The sequence below is a fragment of the Tupaia chinensis genome, unplaced genomic scaffold (genome assembly GCF_000334495.1).
Source record: "Tupaia chinensis unplaced genomic scaffold, TupChi_1.0 Scaffold148557_1, whole genome shotgun sequence".
NCBI lineage: Eukaryota > Metazoa > Chordata > Mammalia > Scandentia > Tupaiidae > Tupaia > Tupaia belangeri.
The window spans coordinates 1,850,177-1,870,927 of NW_006208406.1; the positions used below are offsets into that span (position 1 = coordinate 1,850,177).

The 20,751-nt window shown below is 35.2% G+C and overlaps 1 protein-coding gene across 2 annotated transcripts in view; it reads right to left on the reverse strand.

Annotated features, from left to right (window-relative positions):
* The window catches only part of ITFG1 (integrin alpha FG-GAP repeat containing 1), a 286,251-nt gene that overhangs the window by 126,651 nt on the left and 138,849 nt on the right, over positions 1-20,751 (reverse strand). For both annotated transcript variants that reach the window (XM_006170470.3, XM_014585000.2), the window contains one exon: positions 17,932-18,104. In XM_006170470.3, coding sequence (XP_006170532.2) covers positions 17,932-18,104 — 173 coding nt within the window. The remainder of the gene's footprint in view (positions 1-17,931; positions 18,105-20,751) is intronic.

Consider the following 20,751-nt stretch of genomic DNA (forward strand, 5'->3'; position numbering starts at 1 on the left):
TTACAAAAATAAAAGTTCAAAATCTTCTATGCCACTGTTCTTTTGAAGAAGACTGCTACTGTTTCTTAGAAGCCATAAAACCCTGTGGCTATTATTCTTGTAAAGAAGGTGATTAAAATGAAGTAAAATGAACTTAAGCATGTTATTTTAGAATGCTTTCTCCTTTCCCAGCATTGACTTACAAATACAAAAGTTAATGACTCAATGGCCAAAAAGCTTATGTTACTTTAATATAGTACTGTTTTATACAAATATAAAGTTAGCAATGCCTTCATCAGTTTTATAGAAAATGCTTACCGGAATTTATCTTGGTAGCAATTATGTATGAATAATATAATTATCAACATAGTTTTTCTGGAAAACTATTATATCTACTCACATATCATTTACTACTTTCTTTCCATAATTAATTATGTGCTGTTCTATATAAATATAAGTTGCTCATAGAACTAATGCTCTTGTGCCAGCAGGTGGTTTGGTGGACTTCCACATGGTGAACTATAGTTGAGTCCTGGATTTCTCACTTTCTCTCTCACTGTCTTTGTCTCTCTCTGGTGAATAGACGCATACTATGGCAAAAAACTAAAACAAAACAATAATGTTCCTGACCAACTGTAAGTAAGACATAATTTGTGAGCTCTTTTCACAATCATGACTAGTATTTCATAATGATTAGTCTCAATTCTATCTTGTTCACTTCTGTAGTCAAGGTAGTTAGTGAGTTGAACAAAGAAATTTTTCAAGAAGACAGTACAAAATTAAAAAGGTTAAAAATGTGAAAGAGGGCCAGATGGTGGCACGGTTGTTAAGGTGGTTGGATCCCACATGGTTGACAGTTCAATTCAAATCCTGAACCTCATGGCTTGAAAAACATGCCGGACGTATGTGTAGGTATGGCCAAAATCTTAAAAGGAGTGATAAATGTAGGAGAAAGTATTATGACTTGATTCTAGGAGCCTCTGGAATACCCCTGCTCTTCCAGTGACCCATAGAAACAGATTGAAGAGTGAAACCACTGAAATCACCCGTAGCTGTGGCCTGTGTCGAGCAGCCATGCCTCCACGACTCATAGGAGCATCAGGGCGAGCAATTCTGCTCACAGCCACAAGGCCTGCAGGGAGCTGTCAGAGTAGAACCACCTAGCTATAGTCTATGGAAAGACCTGCTGTAAGTCCCAATGGAAGCAATGAAGTGACTCTACCCATCCACAAAAACACCCTGATTTTAGCAGAGCTGAGTCTCGTCCCGTAGGTCAGTCTCACAAACCCCCTAAAGCTCGGGATCACAGAGGATTTTGCGTGATCTCTGATGTGACTACAGCTGAAGAAACTAGAGAACTATAAACTTACCTAGAATCAAAGTCAATGCATACTACTCAGCCAACATCCTAGGACTCAATTATGAGAATCACATCTTTCACAATGAAAGCCATCCTATACAATTGGTAGAGGTAAGAGTTATACCAGTTGTGGAAATATTAGTATGGGAACACTTGAAAGATCAAAAAGCAAGACAAAATGCCACCCAAAGTAGCAATTAATTCTCTAGCAACAGCTCCTCAAAGAGAAGAAAATCTATAAAATTCTAAAAAAAATAATCAAAGTAATGATAATTGAAAACCCAATGAGATTTACAGGTGAATACATGTAGATGATTCAGTAAAATCAGGAAAACAAAACATGATCTGAATGAGAAGCTAACAGAAAGTTAGATATCATGAAAAAGGATAAAAAAAGGAATGTTGGAGATGAAGAATTCAATGAAAGAAAAAAATAACAATAGAAAACTTTAACAGATATCATCAAGAGGAAACATTTTTGAACTTGAAGACAGCTTTTTGAAATAAACCAGTCACACATACATAAACAAAAAGGAAAAATGAAAAAGAAGAAAGACTATGGGATACCATTAAGCACATAAATATAGAAAAAACTATTTCATGAAACAACAGCTGAAAACTTATGTCTTGGAAGAGATGTGAACATCCAGATTCAGAGAGGCTCAAAGGTCCAGAAATAGATACAACTCATAGTTCCTCTCTGAGGCACAATATAGCCAAACTGTTAAAAGCCAAAGAAAAAGAGAATTATAAAAATAGCAAAATAAAGCATCAAGTCACATATAAGAGAATTCCCATTTGAATAACAGCAAATTTCTCATCATAAATCTTACAGGCCTAGAGAGAATAGGATGATATATTCAACATGCCATGGGAACAAATTGCCAGCCAGGAATACTATACCATACCTAGGAAAGCTATCCTTCAGAAATTATGGAGATATAGTCTTTCCTAGACAAGTGAAAAATGAGGAACTTTATCTCCACTAGATAGGCTTTACAAGAAATGCTTAAAGAAATTCTATACTTGGAAGTGAGGATAGAAACTACCATGAAGAAAACATTTAGAAAACAAATAGAAAACTAGTAGGCTGGATACAAAAATGCAGAATAGAAAGGAATAAAAACTTAACATTAGGGAAAAAACATCACACCAGGGCCAGCAGGTGGCATGGTGGTTACATGCTAGATCCCACACGGCCAACTATGTGGTTTGAGTCCCTGACCCAGCAGCTTGAGAAACACACCCAGCACTTGTAAATGTATGTTCAAAATCCTGAGAGGAGAAAGAATTGCAGTGTGACCATGCCCCATGGGGGGTGATTTTTGACTTTTCCTCTCTATTTACCTCTCTCTGTCTCTCTCTGGTGAATATACATGCCCTATGGCAAAAATATTAAAAAGAAAAATAAAAGGAAACAAAACACCAAGCTTCAAAGATAAACAATAAGAGAGAAAGAAAGGAACAAAACCACAAAATAATCTGGAAACAATGAACGGAATAACGAGAGTAAGTTCTCATCTATTAATAGTAACAGTCTTGAATATAAACCAATTAACTCTCAAATTACAGATATGGATTGGCTGAATGGATTAAAAAATATGACCCAACTATATGCTGACTAGAAGAAACTCACTTCACTTATATAGACTAAAGTCAATTAAAAAATATTAAAAAGTTGATAAAAATATTAAATATTAAAAAATATTAAAAAAATATTAAAGTCGATTAAAACATATTCCATATAAGTGGAAACCAACAGTGAGCAGGAGTTACTATACATATATTAGATAAAATAGACTTTTGGTAAAAACACTGTAAAAAGAGATGAAAAGTCATCCTATAATGATAAAAGGATCAATTCATAAGAGAATGTAACAATGGTAAATAAATATGTACCTAACATTGGAACAGCCAAGTTTATAAAGCAATTTATTATTACATATAAAGGGAGTACATAACAATAATATTTTAATAGCAGGGCATTTTAACTGCACATTCACAGCATTAGACAAATAATCTACACACAAAATAAAAGAGGAAACTTTAAATTTAATATGTATTACAGACCAAATGGACCTTTATCTACACACAAAATCATAGAGGAAACTTTAGATTTAATATGTATTACAGACCAAATGGACCTAAAAGACACATGTAGACCATTTCATCCAATAACTATAAAATATACATTCTTCTCCGCACATGGAATATTCTTCAGGAAAGAGTAAATAATAGGACATCAATCAAATCTCAAAATTTTTTCTAAAAATCAAAATCATATCAAGTAATCTGTCTGACCACAATGGAATAAAAACAGAAATTATTAATGAGAAGAACTTGGAACTATACCAATACATGGAAATTAAACAACATGATCCTGAATAACTACTATAAAGAGATTTATAGCAAATTTGCAAGTTTTTTTTTTTTTTTTGAAAGAAAATGAAAACACAAAGTACCAAAACCTATGGGATACAGCAAAAGCAAGACTAACAGGGACATTTGCAGCAATAAATGCCTACATTAAAACAGAAAGATTTAAAATAAACAACCCACTGTGCATATCTATGAGCTAGGGGAGCAGGAACAAACCAAATCTAAAATTAGTTGAAGGAAATAAATCATAAAGATCAGGGCAGAAATAAATGACATTGAAACAGAAATGAAACACACATACAAAAAAATAAAATTAAAAGATCAATGAAACAAAAAGTTGTTTTTTTTAAAAAATAAAACAAAAACAAAATTAGTAAACTATTATACTAATTAAGAAAAAGGAGGACATAAATAAAATGAGAGGTAAAAAGGGAGTCATTAAACCTGACATCACAGAAACACTATACAAAGGATCTTTATGAATAACTGTACGCCAACAAAATGGAAAAACTAGAGGAATAGATAAATTTCTGATCTCTTACATCCAACCAAAATTGAACCAGAGAGAAATAGAAAGTCTGAATAGATCAATATTGACTAGTGAAATTGTATCAATAGAAAAGAAAAACCCCAAAACTCCAAAAACACCTTCTGGTAAACAAAGCCCAGAAATGGATGACTTCATTGCTAAATTCTACCAAACTTTAAAATGGGCTGGTCCTGGGAACCAGCAGTTAGTGTAATGGCTATGTCGCTGGACTCCCACATAGTCGACCGCGGTTCGCGTCCCGGACCCGGTGGCTTAGAACTCACGCCGGGTGCGTGTGCGTGCGTGCCCCAGATCCCGAGAGGAGAATGGAGGAGAAGGGATTGCGGCGTGACCATCCCCCCTGGGAGGTGATTTCTCACTTTCTGTCTCTATGTCTCTGTCTGTCTGGTGAGCGCACGGGCCCTATAGCGAAAACCTCTCCAAAAAAACAAAAAAAAAGGGCTGGTCCTATTATACACCAATTGAGTGCCCTGCATAAGGAGCCAGATCCCTCATGGCTGACCACAGTTTGAGTTCTGGATCTGGAAGCTTGAAAACCATGATGGGTATGTGTGCATGCATGCTTAGAATCCTGACAGGATGGAGAAGTGGAGGAAAAAGAACTATGGTGTGATGGTGTGACAAAACCTCATTGAGTAGTGCTTTTTCTCTCTCTTTGAGAAGTGCTTGTGACTCTATGACAAAAAAAAAGTAACAAAAGACTAAAACTATAGACCAATACCCTTCATAAACATAAATGGAAAAGCAATCTACAAAATACGAGCAAACTAAATTCAACAGTACATCGCCAAAAAAGATCAGATACCATGATCAAATGGTATATAAATATGGTTCATTGTACAGAAATCAATAAATGTGATAAAATATATTGAAACAAAAGGAATGACAACAGACTATATGATCATCTCAATAGATGCAGAAAAATTATTTGATAAAATTCAACATCCATTCCTAAAGGAAATGTACTTTAACACAATTAACTGTGGTTAACTATCTACGGTTAAAATTATTCTCTACAGGGAAAAGCTTAAAGCTTTCCCTCCAAGATGAAGAACAAGATGTCTTCTTTCTCTACTCCTATTCAACACGCGAGTTCAAACCACAGTTAAAATTACATTAAGTAGGGGCTGGCAGGTGACGTGGAGGTTAAGGGTACTTAGACTTCTATATGGGCAACTGAGATTCAAGTCCCAGTCCTGGAGGCTTGCTTTCTCACTTTCTCTCGCTCTCTCTTCCTCCCTCTTTCCTCCCCTCCCTCCCTCTCTAGTCAAATTTAAAAATAAGAAAATACATTTTAAAAACTTAAAAAAAAAATTACATTAAATAGGGGCCAGCAGGTGGCATGGTGCTTAGGGTGATGAACATCCACGTGGCTAACCATGGGTTGAGTCCACAATCTGGGGGCTTGCTTTCTCAATTTCTCTCTCTCTCTCTGGTGGGCACATATGCCTTATAGCAAATTAAAAAAAAGAATAAAATAAAATAATTATTAAAAAAAAATAGAAACCACACTAAATAGGGAAAAGCTGAAAGCTTTCCCTCAAAGATCCAGAACAAGAGAGGATGCCTTATTTCTCCACTCATATTCACATAGCACAGGAAGTCATAGCCAGAACAACTAGACAAGAGAAAAAAAATAAAGGGCATCAAAACTGGAAGGGAAGAAGTCAAATTGTCCCTTTTTACAAAAAACATGATCTTACATATAGAAAAATCTAAAGACTTCACCGAAACAACTAAAAACTGATAAATAAATAAATTTAGTAAAGTTGTAGCATATAATGCCGACATGCAAAAATTGGTAGTGTTTCTATATACCTAATAATGAACTAGATGAAAATAAAAATCAAGAAAGCAATCTCATTTATAATAGCAGTAAGAAAGAAATCCCTAAGAGTAAATTTAATCATGAAGGTGAAAGCTCTGTGCAATGAAAATTATAAAACACTGATAAAAGAAACTGAAGAAGACACACACACTCACATAGAAAGGCCTCCCTTGTTCATGAATTGAAATAATAATGTTGTTAAAATGTCAATATTACCAAAAGTGATCTACAGAGTCAATGCAGTGCCTATCAAAATACAAATGGCATTCTTCACAGATACAGAAGAAACATTAATAAAATCTATGTAGAACCGAAAAAAAGACCCCAAACAGTCAAAGCAGTCCTGAGCAAAAAAATATGAAGTTGGAAGCATGGCACTACCCATCTTCAAAACATATGACAAAGCAATAGAATAACCATAACAGCACTGCAATGGCAAAAAAAGAAAAATGGGGGGAAGGGAAGGTACCCAGCCCAATTGAAAAGAACAGAAAATCCAGAAATAAATCCACTGATGTTATATAAAGATAACAAGATTATTCACTGGGGAAAGAACTAGCTACTAGATAAATGGTGCTGGGAAAACTGGATATACCATACAGAATAATAAAATTAGACATCAACTCAAAATGGATCAAAGACTTAAATGTAAATGTGGAAACTATGAAAATACTACAGGAAAACATAAGCAAAATGCTTCAAGATATTGGATTAGGCAAAAATAGTTTTTTTTTTGTTTTTTTTTGTTTTTTTTTTTAGTTAAGATATGAAGGATTCTGGGGCCAGCAGGTAGCATTATATACATAATAACCTAAGAATAGAAGGTAATATTTCCTTTAAATCTACATGATTTAGGTCAGATCAGAATATTTTAAGTAAATGTATAATCAGTTGACAGCTTGCAAAGGAAAATGTGTAACATTAAAAGGGGTAAGTAAAAGGTATCAACAAAAAGTTTTCTTCTGGGGTCAGCAAATGGCATGGTGATTAAGGCACTGGATTCCCACATGGTTGACTGCAGTTTGAGACCTGTACCTGGACACTTGAAAATCATGCCAGGTGCACATGCGTGCATGCCTAAAATACTGAAAGGAGAATGGAGGACAAGGGATTGTAGGGATTGCAGTGTGGCCATCCCATAGGGCGGTGATTTCTTACTTTCCCTTTCACTGTCTCTGTTTCTCTCTGGTGAGCACATGTGCCCTATAACAAAAAACCTAAAAAATAAAAAAATCAAAACACAGGCCACAAAAGAAATCAGAAACAAAAGGCATTGTACCCAACTAAATGCTTCTGCACATCAAAGTAAACAATCAACAGGGTGCAGAGACAATCTACAGAATCAGAGAAAATATTTGCAAATACTCATCTAACACTAGTAATATCCAGAATATATGAGAATCTCAAACAACTCAGCAGAAAAAAAAAACAAAAAACAAAAGAGAACAAAAAAAATCCCAAATAATTTTATTAAAAAGTGGGCAAATTATTTACATAAACAGTTTCAAAAAAGATGTACAAATGCTAACAAGTGTATGAAAACATGCTCAACATCACTAATCATCAAATAAATTCAAATCAAAACTAGAATGAGATATCATCTCATCTCTGGTTAGAAGGGCTACTATCAAAAAGACAAAACAAAACCTGAAAAACCCAAATGCTGGTGAGCATGTAGAGAAAGGGGTGCTCTTTTTCACTGTTGGTGGGAATAAAAATTAGTATAGCCATTATGGAAAACAATCTGGACATTTCTTAAAAACTGAAAATAAAACTGCTGCATGATCCAGCAATCCAACTGCTAAGTATGTATATCCAAAGGAAAGGAAATCAGTATTTTGTAAAATACTTGCATGCCAATGTTTATTACAGCACTATTCCCAGTAGCCAACATACGGAATTAACCAAAATTTTCATCAACAGATGAATGGATAAAGAAAATGTGAGCTAGATATGGATATGTGTGTGTGTGTGTGTGTACACACAATTCTTTTTCTTTCTTTTACTTCCCTCTCTCTGATGAGTGCATGTGCCTTCTGACCAAAACCAAAACAAAACAACACAACACAACACAACACAAAACAAGACAAAACCTCTTATATTCTATGAAATCCTAATGGAAGTTCACATTTCATTATGCAGTTTCATCCACTGACTTGCAACTTCTTAATATTAAAAGTCTTCTTAAATATAATAATGTTTTGGTTGCATCATAAAAAAATGATATGAAACAGTCAAAATAAAGACAAGGAGTCAAACTTAAGCACAGCTACCTAGTTAAATACACAGGAATATACATTGTATGTTTCACACAGTGATAAATCATTAATAAATTCTAGATTATAGTACCAGTGATAAACAAATATGTATTTATTACAAATCACATCTCCATACTGGACACACACACACACACACACACACACACACCATAATTTTAGAATGTATTTTCACACTGTAGGTTTTATCCTCACCTACACAGTTAATCCTGATTTTTAAAATTTGTGGAAATAAAAATATATTATCTATCTTTGAATTTTAAAAAATGCCCTGATGAAGTAAGTTCTAAGATTAATTTAAATATGCCTTGTCAAATTTTCCTATAGAATCCTAATAGGACTTCTAAATTATAATTCTGATTTGATCTATGACATTAGTACATCTAAGGGATCACTTAGGGGAAAAGTCTTTCTAATATAAGCATACAACAAGATTTCTAGTATTCCAAATATTGGACAAAAATTACTTATATAGAAGCTTTTCATTTTGGGGTATTATTTTTCTAATAATTCTTGTTAATCAAAATCAAATAGTGATTTAAAAATACATGAGGATATGGGACCAACAGTTGGCGTAATGGTTATGATGCTGGACTCCCATGTAGTTGATTGCCTTTTGAGTCCTGGACCCGGTGGCTTAAACTCATGCCGGGCGCATGTGCATGTGTGCCCAAGATCCCGAGAGAAGAATGGAGGAGAAGGGACTGCGGTGTGGCCATCCCCCCTGGGGGTGATTTCTCGCTTTCTGTCTCTCTGACGAGAGCACACGCCCTATAGCAAAAGCCTCTCCAAAAAAATAGAAAAAAATACATGAGGATAAGCATTTAATTAGATAAATAATAACAAAATATTCTTTGTTATAATTTATATTTCAGTTTTTTTGAAAAAGTTTTTCAGTTCCATACAAAAGATTTAATAAAAAATCTTTTCAGTTTTACTTTATAAGTTAAATTAAAAAAACTGATTTCTAAAAATAGAATTATGTTTTATTATTGACTTAAAAGAACACCAGAGGAATGGTGTCATTTTGTCTCTTTTCTTTTAAAAAATGAAAATTTGAAGAATTAAGATAATGGGACAATACACAGAATACCACAATACAGGCAACTGAATAGCAAGGGGACAGCCATAGGAAAAAAATTCCCAGTATGTCGTGGCACAGAATGTCTGACAATTGATTTTTGACCCTTCTATTTGGAGCTACTTACTGCCTCTAAAAAATGTCATTACTGGGGAACCAGCAGTTAGCATAATGGCTATGTTGCTGGACTCCCACGTAGTTGACCGTGGTTTGTGTCCCGGACCCGGTGCCTTAAAACTCATGCCGGGTGCGTGTGTGTGCATGCCCAAGATCCCGAGAGGAGAATGGAGGAGAAGGGACTGTGGCGTGACCATCCCCCTGGGGGGTGATTTCTCGCTTTCTGTCTCTATGTCTCTTTCTGTCTGGCGAGTGCACGTGCCCTATAGCAAAAAAACCTGTCCAAAAAAAAAAAATGTCATTAGTGGAGACCTTTGTCATATAACATAATTTTATAGGTAAATTTCTAACAAAATAGGTTTTTAGTTTAAAATAAAAAGCAAACAGAAACTGAAACAAATCACATCTCCATACTGGACACACACACACACACACACACACACACACACACACACCATAATTTTAGAATGTATTTTCACACTGTAGGTTTTATCCTCACCTACACAGTTAATCCATGTCTGATTTTTAAAATTTGTGGAAATAGAGAAACATTCTCTATGTAGCAATTCTTCAAATTAGAAACATCAACCAAACACTGATACTCAGCATTATAGTAGTCTTGAAACTAGTTAAAAATTATAAGCTGCTTTTCTTAGCAAAAGTGAATTCATGTAGAAAAGGATTATAATGCACACCATATCTTTTGTAATTTTATTTTTTAAAGATCTATGATGCAGAATTCTCCTAGGCATGGCTCCCTTTCAATAGGGCTAGGTCTTATTTTGTGATTTATTAAACACTGAAATGTACTGAAATCCAGCTTTTTATTCTTATTTTACCCAAAAGAACAGAAAAGAAACCCTGGTATTGCTTTTATGAAAGTTATTAAAATTTACAGGTCAGCAGGTGGGACAGAAAGTAGGGTGGCTGGATTCCACATGGGTGACTGCACAGTTCAAGTACTAGACTCTGGTTTAAAAAACATGCTGGTCACTTGTGTATGTATCCCTAAAATTCCAAGAGGAGAATGGAGTAGAAGGCATTGTGGCATGGCCAACCCTCCTGGAGGGTGATTTCCCACTTTGCTTCTTTCTCTCTCTCTCTTTCCCCCTCCCCCTCCCTCCCTAGTTACCTCCAGTGAGGGCATGTGCCATAGGAAAATTTAAAAAAAAAGTATTGAGACTTTTACAAAACAGTATGGTTTTGGCACCTATTTTTCTGGTAGTGCAACAGTGTTCACAGCTGAATTAACTGTTGATATTAATATTATTATTAAGTGGTAAAGGAACTTAAAGTTGATATACTTGAAGGTTAAAAAGAGAAAATGCTGATAGAGTGTTTTAATAAAAAATATATAAATTATTTGAATATTACTCAAAGAATGAGTAACCATAGGCTTAAATGAATATAAAATGTAATTTTTAAAAAAAGAATCACATTTTTTAAAAAGAATCCCATTTTTTAAAAAAGTTTATTTCTTGTTTACATTTAGTCACTGTCCATCTTTACATTGTACAACATGGTTTTTGCCAGCATGAATATGGTGCTTATTAGTCAAGTCAAAGACATTACCATACACATTATCATCAGTAGGTAACTTTTCATTTTGTGTCCATTAAATGTGTTCAGTTTCTTCCCTGACCCCCTCCCTCCTACCCTCATTACTCACCCCTTCTATACTGTCTCTAGTATCTATAGTTGCTCTCCCTGCTATTATACCTTCCAATCTTTCAGTTTCTGTTACAGAGTGTAGACATTTGGTATATTTTAAGTATAGACATGTAAGTCCTGTCTTTCACAGTCTGGTTAAATTTGCTTAACATTAAATATTCCATATTTGTCCTCTTTATATCAAATGTCAGGGTCTTGCTTTTAATGGCTGAGTAGTATTCCACAGAGTACATGTGCCACTTTTTTTTAATCCACTCATCTGTTCTTGGACATTTGGGCTGATTCCATGTCCAGCAATTGTGAATAATGCTGCAATGAACATGGATATATAACTTTTTCTGACTGAGGGTTTTCTTATCCTTTGGAAAAGATACCTAAGAGTGGTATGGGTTGTATGGTAGTTCTATTTGTAGGTTTCTGAGGAACCTCCATATTGTTCTTCACAGTGGTTGTACCAATTTACATTCCCACCAACAGCATATGAGGATCTCTTTTTCACCACGGCCTTGCCAATTCTTATTATTCTTTCTTCTTTTTTGGGGGGGAGTGGTGGTGTAAAGAATTAATTAATTAATGAGACATAATACAAATGTATTATTCTCATAATCAGGAATCATTTTTTTTAAATACAATTTTTTTGTATACTTTATATAGTAAGATGGAGAATATCATATTCATGGAGCTGGTATGGGGATCTGATGGTGGACAAAACAATTTATATTTATTTATTATTATTATTCTATTTAAAAATTTGACCAGAAAGAGAAAGAGAGAGATTGGGAAAGTGAAAAAGTAAGCTGCCAGGTCTAGGACCCAAACTGTGGTTGGCCATGTGAAAGTCCAGTACCTTAACTGCCATACTTTATTATTTAAAAAAAAAAATTTTTTTTTTGAGACGTTTTTGCTATAGGGTGCGTGCGGTCGCCAGACAGACAGAGAGAGACTGAGAAATCACCCCCCAGGGGGGATGGCCATGCTGCAATCCCTTCTCCTCCATTCTCCTCTCGGGATCTTGGGCACGCACGCACATGCACCCTGTGTGAGTTCAAGCACCAGGTCCGGGTCTCGAACCATGGTCGACCACGTGGGAGTCCAGTGACATAGCCATTATGCTAAATGCTGGTCCCCATACTTTATTTTTTTATTTTTAGCCATCCTTACTGGAATTAGGTGGAAGTTCACTGTAGTTTTGATTTGCATTTCCCTTATGATAAGAGATATTGGACATTTTTTATATGCCTTTTGGCCATTTATGTATCTTCCTTGGAGAGTTGTCTGTTCAGTTCATTTGCCCAACTTTTATTGGATTTTTTTTTTTTTTTTTGGTGGCTATGCTGCTTTAATTCTTTATATATTGTGGCTATCAGTCCCTTATTTGAAGTAATTTGCACATATATTCTCCCATTCTGAGGGCTGTCTCCTCATGATAATTTTTGTTTCTTTTGCTGTGTAGAAGCTTTTTAGCCTGATATAGTTCCACTATTCTATTTCTGGGATTACTGCCTATGCTTTGGGGTTGGGGTAAAGGGGAGTTCTATTTAAGGAGCCTTTGTCTACTCTGTTATCTCTAAGAGTTAAAGATACACAGATAAACTGTGCTTTCCACCTGCAGTTTAATAGTTTGAGGTTTTATGTTTAGATTCTTTATTCATCTTGAGTTGATTTTGGTTAATGGTGAGATAGGAGTTCAGTTTCAGTATTCTGCTGGGATATAGCCAGTTTTCTAGCACCATTTGCTAAATAAATTTTCTTTTCCTCACTGGGTTGTCCTGTGCCCTTTGTAAAAAATCAGTTGGCGGGGCCTGGCAGGTGGCATGGTGGTTAAGGGCGCTGGACTCCCACATGGCCAACTGTGGTTCGAGTCCTGAACCTGGTGGATTGATTTCTCATTTTCTCTCTCTCTCTCTTTCTCTTACTCTGTTTCTCTCTGGTAAAATTAAAATAAATAAGTAAGCAAATAAATAAATAAAGTTAAATAAAATAATTCATTAGAGAAAAAATTAAAATAAAACAAATCTGTTGGCTTTATGTTTTGGGGTTTATTTTTGGGTTCTCAATTCTGTTCCATCAATCTACCTACCTATTTTTGTACCAATACCATGCTGTTTGATTACCACAGCTTTGTAATATATTTTGAGGTCAGGAATTGAGATGCCTCCAATTTCATCCTTTTTGCACAGTATTGCACTGGCAATATTTGACCTTTCATAATTCCAGACTAATTTTATAACTGTTCTTTGTATTTATCTGAGGAATATCTCTGGTAGTTTGATTGGGATTACACTGAATTTTTAGATGAATTTAGGTGAGATTCAGTTTGATTATATTTATTCTTCCAATACAGGAATATGGGATATCTTTCCACTTTTTTGTATTATTTTCAATTTCTTTTAATTTTTTTATAGTTTTCCATGTAGAGGTCTTTCACTGCTTTGATTAGGTTTATTCCTAGGTATGTTATATTTTTTATGGCTTAGTTTGTTCATTGTTGGTTATAAAAATGATATAGATTTTTGTTTCTTGATTTTGTATTCTGCCACTTTACTGTATTTATTTATCACTTCCTGTAGTTACTTTGTGGATTCTTTTGGATTTTCTGTGTATATAATCATGTCATCTACAAATAGAGGTAATTTAATTTCTTTTCCTGTTTGAATGCCTTTTGTTTCACTGTTTTGGCTAGAACCTCCAGTACTATGTTAAAAAGAGTGGAGAAATAGGCAGCCATGTCTCATTCTAGATTTTAGTGAAAAAACTTTTAGCTTTTTCCCAGTCAGTATGATGTCAGGTATGGGTTTGTTATATATAGCTTTTAGTGTAGTGAGGTATGTCCCTTCTATGCCAATTTTGCCAAGAGTCTTAATTATGAAGGGATGTTGTATTTTATCAAACACTTTTTCTTCATCGACTGACATGATCACATGGTTTTAATCTTTCCTTCTGTTAATAAGATGTATCACATTTATTGTTTTGTGTATGTTGAACAATCCTTGCATCCCTGGAATAAAGCCTACCAGGTCATGGTGTATAATATTTTTAATGTGTTGTAGAATACAATTTGCTAGTATCTTGTTGAGAATTTTTACATCTCTACTCATCAGGGATATTGGTCAATAGTGTTTGTTGTTGTTGTTATGTCCTTGTCTGTTTTGAGGATCAGGGTGATGGAGGCTTCATAGAATGAATTTAGGAGGGTTCTTTCCTTTTGGAACAATTTGAGGAGAACTGGGGTTAGTTCTCTTTTAAAAAAATTTGTAGAATTTGGAAGTCAACCCATAGGGATTTGGGCTTTTCTTTGTTAAAATACTATTGTTGGAGTCCAGAAGGTGGTGTAATGTTTATGTTGCTGGACTCCCACGTAGTTGACCATGGTATTTTAGGGTTCTTTCTGCAGTTAATTTCAATTTAATTCCATTGTTGTTGGAGGAGATGTTGGATATAGCTTCTATACCCTAGAACTTATAAAGGCTTGTTTTGTGACCTATGGTATGGTCAATCTTTGAAAATGTTCCATGTGGGGGGTGAGAAAAATATGTATTTTTTTGGTTCTTGGGTGAAAGTTCAATACATGTCTATCAAGTCCATTTGATTTATGATTTTGTTTAGATCCTATATCTCTTTGCTTATTTTTTGTATATGTAGGGTGTTGAGATCTCCAACAATTATTGTGTTACAGTCTTTTACTACCTTTAGATCAAGCTGTCTTTCATGTATTTGGGTGCTCCAGTGTTGGGTGTATAGATATTTACAAGTGTTATGTCATCTTGGTGTATTGGCCCTTTCAATATTATAGTGTCCTTTTTTGTTTCTTTATACAGTTAAACTCTATTTTGTCTGTTATCAGTATCACAACTCCAGCCTTCATTTGGTCTCCATTTGCATAGAGTATCATTTTCCAGACCTTTGCTTTCAGTTTATGTATGTCTTTATGCATGAGGTGCATTTCTTTCATTTCTGTTTGTATCTCTTTAGTTTTCCTGATATGATACTCCTTGCAGTACTTCTTGAAGAGTTGGTCAAGTGCTGATAAATTCTTTCAGGTTTTGTTTATCTTAGAATGTGTTTCCCTCTGTAGTGAATTAGCTCTGTGCCCACTTCCCTCTTCTACAGTGGGTTGTAATGTGGTATCCACTGCAGAAGTCTTGGGTTCGGATTTACGAAGAGGAGCTTCTCTCTTTTTATGGGTGGGTATAGTGAGGGGAGAGGATTTTTTCAGAGCTTCGTAGTGTTCAGATGTTCAGCTCCTATATACCTAGACCTCTCTAGTCCCTGTTTGGGTAGGGACTTCCAACTCTGAAATGAAGGATCAGGATTGAGGGTATTGGAGCTGAACCAGCCCTGCCTCCTAAACCCTAGACAGGGCAAGAGGCTTCATGTAGAGAATGCCTGCTAAAAGGCCTGCTTTCCCTCTGCTCCTTCTAACTCTGAAACTGCAGGATTAGTATTGGGGGCACCGAGGCTGAATAAGCCCTGCCTCCCACACCCTAGACTTAGCAGGAGGCTTGTGGTGGAGAAACTCCTGCCACCATGGTTTTTATCACAGGGCATGTAGACTCACCAGAGAGAGACAGAGAGAGAAAAAATGAAAAATCCCCCTACCCCCCAAGGGGATAGTCATATGGCAGTCCCTTCTTTTCCATTCTCCTCCTGGAATTTTGGGCATGCAATCATACATGCTCAGTATTATTTTCAAGACTCTGGGTCTGGGACTTGAACTGTGGTTGGCCATGTGGAAGTCCAGCACTCCAAGATATAATTTTAATTCTTTTGAATGGGGCTACTGTCCAAAACAATTCAATTTTACATTTCATTTGTTTTTATGTCCCACTATACTTTTAAAAGTATTAGGTTGTTGGCTGCATAAAGATTAAAAAAAAAATTAGGTTGTCAGGAAAGTCATGACTTGTGTTTCTATGCAAAAATGTGTCACAATTTTCCCAACAACCCAAAAGTTACACTCATATTCAATTCAGAAGCTTATATTAGCTGCTACAGATTTCATCACATACACAAATTATAAGTTTATGTACTGGGTCTTCAGAAAAGTCATGATGCATTTTTGCATAGAAAACTGTCATGACTTTTTTGATGACACAATATAAATTCTGAATAAGAGCATGATAACTATATCCTTAGAAAATTCTGTAAATGCAATTCAGGGTCATTATAATTTTAAATCAAGGTTCTTAGAAACATTTAAGGATAATTTCCCATAAATATTTTAGAGGCGTTCACTAATGAAACACAGTTCTCTAAAAATTGGATTTTTATTCAATAGTGTTTGGTGATAAAGGCAATAATAGGTTACTTTTTTTTCTAGGGAAGTTTTGTTATGTGAGTTGATAGTGAATGTGGGGCTTAATCTTTACTAATTCCAATGTAAACAAATGAATTTATACTCAAAACAACCTAAAGATACAGAAATGATGCAGAAAGAAAAAAAAAAATAAGGTCCAAAGAACACATCTAATTATGAGATGAATAAAACAATAAGGTATCAAAATTTAGAAATTATCATATTTAAATCTAACAAGAGTCAGGCTAATTATTAGCTGAAATACAATGGTTTAAAATGGGTATAAAAATATGGCTGCAACATTCAAAATCACTGGTCATGTAAAAAATGTACTCATATATTTTATGTATACAAGTAATATCAACAGTTATGCTGGAATTCCCGATGCTATTACATTATAAATAACAATATGTGCCAAGTATCCTACAGAGTATCTTATGAAGTGGTTTTTATACTTTTATCTCATTTAATCTTGATTGTAACTCTATTACAGAGATACAATTATTCTCATTTTTACAAATGAGGAGTTAACATAAATCTGCCCAAAATCTCACAGATGATAAGTGGCTGGCTGATACTGAAGTCTAGCACTAGCACTTAACTACCATGGTATTCAGACTCAAATGTAATTGGGACATTTGTCTGTCAAACATATTTTTTCTAACTTTAAAAAAAAATTATTTTATTTTATTCATGATAGAATGTATGTATAGACATTTGTGAGAGAGAGAAGAGAGAGAGAAGCATTGTCATCACACTTCTATCACCTTTCCTCTGCCCTCCAGCTTATCAGGATCTTGGGCATGCACACATGTGCCCAGTGTATTTAAAGTAGACTAGGTGCAGGGTCTGAACTCATGGTGTGCTATGTGGCTTCCAGTACTGCAGTCTAGTGTGTTACCAAGTCTGCTACCAAAGTCTGGGCCTAAACTGGACCTTTTAAAGATCAGATTTTGTTGAATAAAAAAATAACACTTAAGATTAAATGCTCATTTTTGTTCTACAAAAAGTGAATCTATGAAAAAGAGTAAGTATACTAAGCAGTTGGGAGAAATTCAGGGACCACAAAATGAAGTATGAACTGAGCTCCCATATTCCTTATTTAAAGGAATGTAACATATTTAAATGCTATTCAGTTACAAAATGCCATGATGAAAATTCTTTTTTAAAAATTTTATTTATTATTGTTATTATTATTTTTTTAATTTGCTATAGGGCACATGTGCTCACCAGAGAGACAGAGAGAAAGAAGTAAAGTGAGAAGGCAAGCTTGCCAGGTCTGGGACTTGAACTGTGGTTGGCCATGTGGGAGTCCAGCACCTTAACCACTATACCACCTCCTGGCCCTGTGAAGTTTCTTTACAGATATTTCTCATTTGATTTAATTTTCATACCTTCCAGATGTATTCTTTAATATAGCAAGAGCATCTGGATAGCCATCCATGTTGTAGTCTCCGATATGAAGGGTAATTGGAATGGGTATTTCAGCTGGTCGTTGTTCCTGTACAAATGGCACAAAGCCCCAGAGTGTGCCCTTATTGGTGAAATCTTTTAATACTGGAACCCACTGTGGATTAAGAGAATAATAATAGATTTTATATTTATTTTAGGAAAAAATTCACCATTTCCAAAACAAATGATCCAGTAAAAGTTCTCAAGATAAGTTTCATTTTACTTAAGTTCTTTATCTCTACAATATAGTGGGCATTATTGTTTACTTGGATGATTAGCTGATTGATACTCTCAGAAAAAAAGTAGTCTCCCTTAAATTGACTACTAGTTATCATTGCTTGAACTAGCACAAAGAGTCTAAGAAGGTTTTTCACAAAATCTTTGGACTGAACAGATATTAATACCCATCTAGTTGAATTGCCCAATTTAAATTCCGTGTCATGTGGAAATACAATATCAAATGAATATTCAAAAAAATAGAGCAAACTCTAATATCATCTAACATTGATGTCATTTCAGGAAGACCAATTTAGGAAGAACGTTAGAACAACATAGAGTCTCCCTTGCTCTCTTTTTACATGAGGATGACCTTCGTAATCTCCCTGGAACCAAGCAACTCAAGAGGCTTTCCAAATCATACCAAGCCTGACAACCTTGCAACTGACTGGCACTTCTCTACCAAGCAGAATGAGCTCTGTCACTAAATGGTTGGAAGCAACAATTTTAGCAAAGTCCTTTATTTGCATATAATCTATATTAAAGATAACAGGGAGAAAGGAATGACTGTAAAATGAGCTCGTGGCACCAGCCTGAGGCGTGCTGGTTAGGATAGCTGGATCCCACATGGCTGACTGGGTGGCTCAAGTCTTGGACCTGATGGCTTCAAAAACATGCCAAGTATGTATGTGAGGGTGTATGCTCAAAATCCTGAAAGGAGAATGGAGAAGGTATTGTGGTATGGCCATCCTCCTGGGTGGGTGGGGGAACTTTGTAACTTTTTCTTTCTCTCTCTCTCTCCTCCCCTTCCTCCCTGGTGAGTGTAAGTGCTCTATAGAAAAACATAAAACACTTATGGAAATCCCTCTTCTGATGACACAGAATCTCTTTTTAATAATCTAAAGCACTTAAAAATTGGAAGAGTGCTGCCAGGGAGGCGGGCTGCGCTGAGCGAGTCACGCGTCCTAACGAAGCAGCCGCCTGGTACTCGCGGATGTTCATGGTCTATGCTGCCGGCGCCTGGACACTCATGGGTTTCTTCAGCCACAAAAAGAACATGCAGCCAGTAGATACGGTAGAGCAGAAAGATGTCTCAACAAAGGAACACCCAAAGGGATTTTATGTGGAAACAATGATCACATATAGAGAAGACTTTGTTCCAGTTACTAAAAAGATCCTCAACTATCTCAAATCATGGACTGGTGGCCCTGGTCCAGAATCATGATTGACTGCTGAATTATGAAAACCAGGACTTTGGTTCAATGTAAATTTGACAAACACTCTGATTTTCATTTTGTTTGTAAAAAGTTAATAAGTGCATATGTTTAATTTAATTTTGCTGTAAAATATAATCACTAATAATATACAATAAATATTTCCTTGAAGAAAAAAATATTGGAAGAGTAGCAATCATGCCATTAGAATTATAGATAAGCCCACAATCAGCTAAGAGTATGAATGTTGGCGCATAACCTAGAGATGTTTGAATAGAAGCAGGCATTGCTACCTTGAAACAGCAGGATGCCAAATGTGCCTACAGATATTTATATCTATATCTATATTTATTTTTATTACAAAAACAGGTGACTCGGACTCGGGTAGTGACTCAGCAGTAACACAAGTGTATTCACGTGGTCCTGAGATCATGTCCTGGGATCTCTCTGAATAAGCAGGGCATATGTGTGCATGTGCCTATAATCTAGGCTGAGGCTGGGGGTGGACTATGGCTTTAGATCCCTGTTGAAGGCACCTGTTTGTCTCTCTCTGAGAATGTATAAGTAAACTTAAAAGAAAAGAACAATAGCAAAAAGCAGGTGACACAATTAACTGGTTACAAGCCATAGTCTATTAAAAATGGCTTCTCTAACATTTCATAGTATTTCCAAACAATGTGTAATTTGTCATGGCAGAATAAAAATCATGATAAAGACATAGTTATAGAAAATGAGCTGCTTCTAAAAAAACTGGCCTGCATCTTTAATCAAATTTTTTTTTCATTCTTTCTTCAAGAAAAAGGTATTATTTTATATATCACCATAATGATTTGCTTAACTTTGAAAAAAGTTGTTGGTTTTGTTGAGAAGGAGAATGGGAAATTTCACAAAAGGCCAAGTTGCCACAGATTTCTGAAGAGGATGGAAGTCTATTAATGTGGATAATCCACAGTTTTCCTATTAAGTTAAATGTATTAGGGTCCAAAATTAAAACTATTTTTTCACATAATGGGACATCCTTGTTACCAAAGAACTATAACATATTCATTCTTACAGAGACAGAAGACTATATAATTTGAAAAGAATGGGTTGATAGGTGGTATGGTGGTTGAGGTACTTAGACTTCCACAAGGATGACTGTGGTTCAAGTCCCAGACCTGGCAGTTTGCTTTCTCATTCTCTCACTCTCTGTCTCTCCGGTCAAATTAAAATCATAATAATAACAACAAATAAAATAAAATAAATAATTCTTATTTTTTTTTAGAGGTTTTTGCTATAGGGCATGTGCGCTTGCCAGGCAGAGAGAGAAAGAGAGACAGAAAGTGAGAAATC